We start from the raw sequence: 10059 nt of genomic DNA, 5'->3' as shown, positions 1-10059 counted from the left end.
CTCGTTAGGGTTTACCAAAACCCTAATCTGTCTTGTGTTAGTCATAAATCCCAAACCACAGATCCGATTTTAGATCTGTAAAAAGTGAGTATTGTTATTTTTCTGTCTACTATTTACCACTAAAATTTCAGAGATTGTTGTTTAGGATTGCTATTTATGTCTGTATTTTCAATCTGGAATAGCTGTTTTAATCCCTGTTAAGAGTGAAATATGTTAGCTCAGATTGCCGGAAGGGTTTCTCCCTAACCAGAGATGCTTTTTCCAATCTGTAAATTGCTAAATCTCTGTTTTTCTTCTTAGTTAGTCTCTGTAAAATTTCATAAATTTCCATGGAGATTTGACCCCTGGTTCAGGTCTTGGATTGAGACAGGTTGGTGAATTAGGTCAAAAATAGCATATTTTTAGGGTTTAATGCAATTTTCGGATTAATTTAATGTCAAAAAATTATTTTTATAATTACAATTCGACATTAGGGTTATAACAAGTGCACGTACCAATTTTTATGGATTTTGGAATCCATTTGATGGCTGAATTAAGCAAATTGCAAAACCGGGTTCCTGAAAGATCCAAAAACACTGCTAAAATCACAGTTTCTGTGATATTTTTGGATTTTCATGCATAAGCATATATTTTTAGGGTTTAATCATATTCATAATCATATTAGGATGCTTTAGGTTTAATTTTGTGCTTATTTGATTTCATTTAGTGCATAAAACCTAAGTTTTTACCAAAATCTATTTCTAAAAACCCTGATTTCAAGGCCATAGTCTTGCTATCGGGGGCAATTTGGTCATTTGACCTAAATTTCGAAATCCCTAACCCTAATTTCATAATTGTAATCATGTCATAGCATATTTGGTTTGAGTTTATTCCATTCAAATTTCAAAATTTGCATTTTATCAAAATATCTTTCTAAAAACCCTAATTTCAAGGCCATAGTCTTGTTATTAGGGTATTTTGGTCATTTTGACCCCAATTTCGAAATTCCATATCTTCTCTTTCATATTTATTCAATTTTATTTCATATTTTATCATTTTTATTTAAGGGAATCAAGGAAAAGGCTTATATCTAGCAAAATCCAGTAATTTCTAGATATTACTGGATAAATCTAGAAAAGCCAACATATTTTCATTAACCAAGTTTTCTAGTTTTGCAGGTACATTGAAGACTTTATTTTTCATGTATTTAAATTTCAATAGTGATGTAATTTGTAATTAAACTTTGGAATAAGAATTTACATTTTCTGCTTAGCTTAGGTTGCATTGCATATAGTTTATTTTTTTTAAATAATGTTAATGTGTGATGGATGATGATTCATGCATATTCAAACTCACTATGGTCTACACGAATGGCACATGCACTAGCTTCTATGAAGTTTATAAACTTGGTAGAATTTGTATTTATGGCCATAGTCAGAATACGAATGATACTTAGATTTATGATCTTCACATTAGCCACATTCAGCCTACACTCTTAGGCTAACTTCAAAATGCACTGCATTTCTCAAAAATACAAAAAGTATTTCTCAATTCCTCAAATCCATATTCATTCATTTCATGCATTTGCCAATTCCAATCTCAATTCAAAGAAGTTCATTTTCTCAAAATCTCCTAAGTCTTATAGCAAAATCGATTTTCCCAAAAGCATTGAATTTCAAAGAATGTTTCAAGTGTTTTTCTCAAGTTCATAAACTCAATTTTCCAAAGTTATGCAGTCAATTTCAAAGTTTGAAGTTAGAGAAATCAGAATTTTTCTAAGTCTTATTCAAAAGAATATGGATTTGCCAATGATATTTCAAGTATTTCCCAAGTTCCAAATTCAAATTTTCTAAGTTAGAATTTCAATTTCCAAGTTTGAATTCAGAGAAACCAAGTCTCTCAGAATCGATTTTCACCAAATGTTAAGGATTCCTCAAAATCGATTTTATTTCTCTCAGAAGTATATTTGAAATCCCAATTCACGATTTTCCAAGATTTACATTTTATATTTCAATCATTCAAAGCAAACATCATGTTTTCAAATGTGCATTTTTCTGAAAATTTATAGCACATGCCTGATTCTATGTGCATTTAGAAATTAGAATATGATTTAGACAATTTGAATAGAGTAGAGCATAAGATTGATCCTTGGTTCAATTACCCCTGTTAAAGGTGGCAGGAACGGTTGAACCTCGTACCGACAGGCGAGTCCCATTCTACGAAATTTTCCCGCATTTTAAAAACGGAGGTGAGTTATTTTCAAAATCTTTTTCAAAGGTCAGTTTGATTCGCAAAAAGTAAAAATTTTGCGATGATAACATCGCCTTGTGACTATCGTTGGATATTGATTCTCGCGTATATTGTATCTTGTCTTGCCATCGCATTATATAATGCCAAGGCTTCTGCTTTCTGTAATTTATAATTATGCACTTATATTACACATTTTGTCTTGTTGTCACGTCGAACGATGCTCAGGCTCCTGCTTTTTGCAATTATATATGTAAGATATTTCGTTCGGTTTCACCTCCCGAACAATATGTATATGCACTCCTTTACGCCAACACCATATAAAGCACAGGCTTTTGCTTATACTATATACAATGCGCGTAAAAGAGCATTCAAATAGAGATCAACTCCAAATCACTGATGTGATTTCATTACCGCTCCTCGATCAAGATTTTGCTTGACGAATGAAGCCCCTATTGGAAAGGTTCCGTCTTTGTACAAAACTGCTTTTTCGTAAAAACTTAGGTCACTTGTGCATGACCTGTATATGGCCCAAGGTTCTATCGAACCTCGATGGATGCAAAGTATGCACAACGGTGCGCATCTATTTCTGAGTTAAAGAGTAACAATTTTCCCATCAAAGAGGGGAAGCGCTGCTGAAAATTTTGAAAAGATGTTTACTGAGCTTAAACAAAACGCATGCTTTCTCAAACAAAGAGAGGGAGTACTACAAAAATTTTTGAAGAAGCTCAACCAAGCTCGGAAAGAGCATAGCATGTTACTCTATCATACAGAGGAAGTGTTGCCTATATTCTATCGTGTACTTTCTACAACATACAAAAGATTGACTCACTCCTGTCGTTGAAGCTGGAGAAGTGTTGTCGAAATGGTTGGCAAAAGAGTTGTTGTAACCAGTTGAATGGAACGAGGATGCCCTGTTGTTAGAACACTGCCAGAATGGCTCATTTTTATGTTTGTCTGTAAGGGCACTTTACTCGTAAGGGCCACGGAGCCAGAGTAGTTATTGTGCCTTGACTAGGCCAATTGCTCATTGTCGTGATTCACACCGAGCAGTCGATCCATTGAGATCGTGTCATATGCATACTTATTGAGATACCGATACACAACTAGACTCGTAAGGGCCATCGTGTCAGAGTACGTTATTCACCCGAAAGAGGTGAGATGCTCGTGATGTTTGCAGATGCTGAAAGCAGAGTCAAACATGCATATGAATAAGACTTAAAGCCTGAATGAACCCCGTGGTCAAAAGATCTTCTTAGGGGGGATTACTAAATGGGGTCGGGTATATATGTTTTCAGTGCAGGAGGCACTGGCTGCCCAAGCGGCATGCGCATATCCGATAAGTAACGATAAGATCGTCGGACCTCTTCAAGACTATCGCTCACCGTGATGGACGGTGATGGTACAACTCGAGTGACATATATTTAATTATGAACTTGACAGAGCTCAATGGGACCTCAGTCACTCAAAGGTTTGAGGTCGTGGTTATCCTTAAACTATCTAAGGATTAAACCCAACTACTATAGTAGATGATACATCCGAATTGGGCCTATAGGGTTCTCCCGGTACGAGGCTACCGCCCTATTATGGATGGGGTCAACAGGCCTCTAGGGTATCTAAAATACATAGAATAATCAACCCCCAAAACATCATGTTGATACCTAAACAAAGCTTCTCCCACGTACGAAGGGTGAAAAGAATAATATCAAAATAATGCATTAGCTCTAGGTTCAGCGATGTATGAATGTATGAGTGAATGGACGTTATGGTGTCAAGTCCTGCATAACCTTGAGAAAGGTGTCATAATCGATATACTACTGGACTGATAGGGAAAAGACCCGTGTTGTATTTGCACAACTAAGCCAAGCTCGAGGAGCTTGCGTTTAGATTCGTAGGATACGGATGTGACGAGTCTGGAGACTTGAGTCTGACATCCCAATGGAGGCCATGGAGAGGCTTACGCTAAGTCGTGAAGACTTGAGCGAGATATTCAAATCATAGCCCTGAAGAGGCTCAAGCCAAGTCATGAAGACTTGAGCAAAATGTTCAACTCATAGCCTTGAGGAGGCTCTTGCGATATACACTAAGTCGTGGAGACTTGAGCATCGTTATTGCGAACTGTGACCCTGAGTGGTCAATGCATTTACTTGAGTTAAATGGATGTATGAATGCTTGCTTACCAGACCATCAGTGGTCTGACCCCGTTTAATGGGGATTTCAGGTGTTGAACCTGCATTGCAATATGCGAAGCAAGACAACATCAAGTTCTAGGGTTTCTCTAGACAATTTTGTATTGTTTCCTTTATTAAACCAAATAATGATTTTTCCAAGCAGTGATGTTTGTAATAAACAAATAGTTTTGATAATTGAAACACCTTGGTGGTCAAGAAGTGCTTGACCATATACATATGACTTGCCCGGAGTTTTCTAAAACTGTCGACTCATTATCGTCTGATTTCGCTGCTAAAAGCTTTCTAAATTCCGCTGCAAAGAAAAAAAATTCATGAAAATTTTAACTTAGCTTTATTTTGAAAATTCAGGGCATAACAAGTAAAGACCTGATTTCTTGTAGTGTAGATCTTGCATAAAATTGCTAAAACTATGATTGTTAGAGGGTCCTAACTCTAACCTAACAAAAAAAGAAGCACAATACTCTCTCTCTCTCTCTCTCTCTCTCTCTCTCTCTCTATATATATATATATATATATATATATATATATATATATATATATATATATATATATATATATATATATATATATATATATATATATATAGAGAGAGAGAGAGAGAGAGAGAGAGAGAGAGTAGCATTTAGTAATAGCACCATTACATACAAATGCCTTTGGATCTTCATGGAATGGGTTGCTTTTTATCCAATCAGTCCTCATGGATGGATTAAGTATGTTCAAAATAATGAGAACCAGATTTTAGATCATATTTTTTTTATGAAAAAATACAATTTTGTGACCCAGGAAGGCCATTAATTTTTTAGGCCTTATAAAAACTTACCTACGTGTTGCAATTGAATGATCTAAGAACCCGATTCTCACTAAGAAAAACATGTAAATCATATGTAAGGTTAGTTTCATAAAAAACAACTAAAAAATTAAAAAGAAAATAGAGAAAAAAAAGTTGTTTGCATTTCATGTAGTCATTACTAAATGTTATATATATATATATATATATATATATATATATATATATATATATATATATATATTCATAGGTGCACAGCTATAGTGTAACGATACTGACCAGCACGCGAAAACAATGCAAAAAATTGCAAAAACCTGTTTTTGCACTTTAGTGGCGCTGCTAAAGGTCTCAATTCCACTGGAACCTTTAGAAAAAATTTTAGATGTTATGGATGTGATCTACATGGTTTGTTTAGTAGAAAACTTTAGATTCATGTGATTATGATGAGTAATTAGGTTTTCAAAAGGGTCCAAAAATCAATGGCTTACAATGTGCGCAAAATTTCATAACTCAAAAGATCACATTTTTACATCAGAAAAGCATGATGCTGTTGGTTGCTAAGGAACCATGCTGTGTTATACAACTTGCACCAATGATTTCTAACTCATTATATTTGTACCTTCATTACTGGCCAATATTTACCTAAGTAGGTGGTAGCTGCACAATCATTAGCAGCACAACCAAAAATGGGACGACGTTGAGCATCCATCACACCACCAGATGGACGCTCAGCAGTTTTTTCTGCCGAAAGTCTTTTAGGTTGCCACTAAAAGTTCTGCGAGGACCTTTAGCCGCGACTTTTCTCGGTACTAAAAGTTTTTAGAGGCAACAAAAGTCTCTACTAAAGGTCTAAAATCTTTAGTGGCAACTTTTATAGCTGCTAAAGGTCTTTTGATAGAAAAAAATCATTGAGCGTCTATCAGGCAACCCGACGGTGCAGCTACCACTATATATATATATATATATATATATATATAGAGAGAGAGAGAGAGAGAGAGAGAGAGAGAGAGAGAGAGAGAGAGAGAGAGAGAGAGATGGATCTTATCTAATCCTAATGGAATCTGTGAACACACGTGAAAAGTGATACTTCACGGCTCTTCACGAGAGTTTGTTTAAAAAAATGTATCGCTAGAAACGTATACCATTTTATAACATTCTTATATCTTCTTTACAGAGTGCAAATGGCTTCGGCTAAGACTATGTCAACATCACGCCCACCGAACCAGACCCACTTGAACAACCAAGAAACCATATGACTGGCCTCCAAGTTACGTGCATTGTATCTTAGATTTGCTTTTTAAATAACGCGTGCATGGGGGCGTGGCTCTCCCTTTAGAAACTTTTTTCTATATGGGAACTTTTTCCTTCACCATATTAATCAGGTACTACTATATGGGAACTTTTTCCTTCACCATATTAGCTTGTAAGCAACCAATATCTTGATTATGTTATAGAAAGTAATTGGTAGGTACTAGGTAGAAAGATGGTGCATGAGAGAGAGAGAGAGAGAGAGAGAGGTTGAAGTTTAACATTGTATCTAGGCTTATCATTTCACTGTCAAAAAGTCGACGCCTAGTCCTAGCAATTCTGCAACCTATGCATTCTTGAAATCAATTTTACACTTTCACTTGGGCTCTTTGGGTCATGTCTTATAGGTAGGTAGATAATGTGCATTATCTATAAGGTAACTTTATACATCAACAACAAGTTTCTTTTTTGGTAATTAATTTTTAATTATTTTAAGCAAACATTTTCTAATTACATTTTATATCATTAAATATGTCATTTATACGTGTGTGTACACACATCTCAGCAGATAATCGATGTATATTAGTGTATTAACCACTTGTGGGTGACTTGAATTTTTGGGCTTGTTTCAATCCATAATCCGATTCAAAAATATTTCGGTGTCTGTACACTGAGAATTTTCAATGGGAGTTTGTAGTGGTAGCGGAGAGATAGGGTGACCCAATACTGGAGGCCACCGCAATCTTTGTATTGGTCTCTATATTTTCTCACATTTGCTAGTGAATTTCTTACTCCTTCGTCCATGAACGTAAACCTGAGTTTTGAACCAAGTAAATCTCGAGTCCTTTTGTTCTTTTCTCTTATCTTTTTGTTTGCTTCATTTCTTAAACGTGGTTTTGGTAACAACTACTATATGAAATTAAATTTGTTTTTCTTATATAGATCAAACCAATGGGATATGATGGTTCTATCCATTTTCTTGAAGGAGGTGGATCATATCCATCACACCCCATATCCATTCAAAACATGTTATGCTCTCTCTCTCCGTGTTGTAGCTTGGATATAGTGGTGAACTGGATACCCATATGAAAAGAACGGAAACAAAGAAAATAAAATTAAAGAAAGTACAATTTAACGCCGGCCTGTCTGTCAGTGCAATCAAACTGCACAAAGCCTCAACCGTCAGCTTTGAACACTGTGGGATGGTCTTCATTTGCATATATAGTTTTAAAACCCCCCAACAAGAAAAACTCTGTGATCGTATTTGGTGCTTTCCATTTATTTGGATATATATATATATATATATATATATATATATATATATATATATATATATATATATATATATATATATAGAGAGAGAGAGAGAGAGAGAGAGAGAGAGCAATTTTCTGAATGTCAGAGGATTAACTATAATAACTTTAGAGAACCCCAAATTCCAAAGAGCGCAATTTTTTGGATGTCGTTCAAAACAATGAACAAGCTCATTGTGAGCCGTTCATTTTTAAACATTCCAATGGCGTCCATCCCAAATTCGAACATTGGAAAAAAGTGTGGGGCCCATCCAAGTGATGAGTATCCCATTCGTATAGGTTTTTAAGTTGTTCATCTTGAGATCAACAGCATCCAGGGGTGATCTGACGGAATACCGTCAGAGCAGACGCTGACCTGATCCCGTCTCAATTCTAAATACCAAAATCTTGACAACCGCGTAGGAAAATAACATCTAAATGATAATTAAATGAAGCCATGTGCTTTAAACTTGAGAGGCTCAAATTTGTGCAACTGCAACTGCGCATTATAAATACCAGAATCAGTCCTCCGAAAGCTCCACCTTTTCAACAGTTCATGGCACTGAGTCCCATAACAGAGTACTCGAACTCCACAGAAGAGCTTCTCCCTCAACCAGAAACCATTGTAATAACTACCTGCTCTCTCTCTCAAAAAAAAAGAAAAAGAAAAAGAAAACTCCCTTTGTCTCTCTTTTCTGTGAGCTGTGCTATCCTCTTATTGACATAATACTAATTTTACCGAACCATTCTGTTACTCTCCATATTTTTCATACATGTAATTCTTTCTTATCTCATAAGATGGCCAACAGTTAACGTCATTTTCAAATGAACTTTCGTAACCCTCTTAGATTTTTAATTATTCTCTGTACCACTTGATTCTTTTCATCTTCTTCTTCTTCCCGCACTTTTTTTTTTTTTGAAGTATGTGATTGCTAATATAAGATGATACTTAAGTAAGATATCCATTCTGTATATATAAAATCACACTACGCATCTTCCATTATAATTTATTATATCTAGTTGAAAGTTTTTTTTTTTCTTCTTTTTGATGATCGGAAGAAACCACCGGTTTCATATGGACATCTTGGTACCGGCCCAGAGGTGGCACGTTGACTGATTGCACACTTTTGGTGTGCTGCTGCACCTGTTCACCCTCCATCTGCTGTTGGACCCCACAATTGAGAGGTTGTATCCCAAAGATGGAGTTTGATCAGGTCTTTAGTATTTAATCACATTGCACCTGCTCTTCTCTCCGTATAAAACTACATGAGTACTCCTCCCTTGACCAGGAGGGATAGTTTTCTTTTGGCTTTGGAGCAAAGGATGTACATCCTTCACTTCAACGCCTTAATTCAACCTACCTAGCCAGGTGTGGGGAGACGAAAAAAGATATTGACTATTTTTTCTATATTTCTTTTATCTTTGCTTTTGTTGTACCCATCAGATAATGAAGCCATCAGCCGAAGGGTTGCAGAGGTGCATGTCTGATGTTACAATCAATCTCACCCAAACTCTGAAGGAACTTCACGTGAGCACCATCAATGCAGTGGAGCAGGCAGAGTGCGAGTGTTGCGGGATGCGAGAGGACTACACTGTTGGCTACGTAGGGAAGGTGAGAGACTTTCATCACGGGAAGTGGGTCTGTGGGATTTGCTCTGCAGATGTGAAGGAAAGGTTAGCAAAGATGCGGAGGGGAGACATGGAGGAGGCGGTGAGAGCTCACATGGCCGAGTGCAAAAGGTTCAATCGGACCGTGAGGGTTAACCCCAAGCTGTCTCTCGCTGGGGCCATGAGGGATATCGTGAGGAGGTGCAGAGATCATGGTGCAAATTGTCACAACAGAAGCAGAATCGCTCGAACCAGCAGTTGCGTTCCACGAATCAACACGGAGAGAGCCAAATATCCGCTATGAAACTACTATTTACTAGGTCTCTCTCTCTCTCTCTCTCTCGTGAGAAGAAAGGCAATCTGTATACATTTTAGTAAATATGTACATAGTTTGTTTTTACAATACAATTCTTGTTGCAGCAAATCTGACCACGTCTGCTTACATTAAATTCGAACACCCATAAATAGCAAATCAGCATTTCCTGCAGAATCTAATTTAAAACCCCCGCATACCGAACTGGACATATTCTTCTTGTTGTAGCGACAGTTTCAGCAGCAGATTCCTGCCCACTTCAACATCGGCCCAAAAACTTAAAGAGTGCTATTGTATTCCACTGTTTTCAGATTTAATGTGTCGTGAAGTTCAGTTCTTAGTCTGATGTACGTTCTGTGCAAATTTGGGATAGCACCCTCATAGACTACGATC

General features: G+C 36.5%; 1 protein-coding gene across 1 annotated transcript; it reads left to right on the top strand.

The window, feature by feature from the left end:
• The first annotated feature begins 8944 nt into the window (after nt 1-8944).
• Nucleotides 8945-9657, top strand: LOC149828749 (uncharacterized). Its single transcript, XM_090017132.1, has 2 exons — nt 8945-8959; nt 9190-9657. The coding sequence occupies exons 1-2, from the start codon at nt 8945-8947 to the stop codon at nt 9655-9657; spliced, it is 483 nt and encodes a 160-aa protein (XP_089873258.1).
• Nucleotides 9658-10059: the final 402 nt, after the last annotated feature.

Source organism: Nuphar pumila, chromosome 9 (genome assembly GCF_984573655.1).
Source record: "Nuphar pumila chromosome 9, dmNupPumi1.hap1.1, whole genome shotgun sequence".
Lineage (NCBI taxonomy): Eukaryota > Viridiplantae > Streptophyta > Magnoliopsida > Nymphaeales > Nymphaeaceae > Nuphar > Nuphar pumila.
This window is presented reverse-complemented; position numbering and strand designations above follow the sequence as displayed.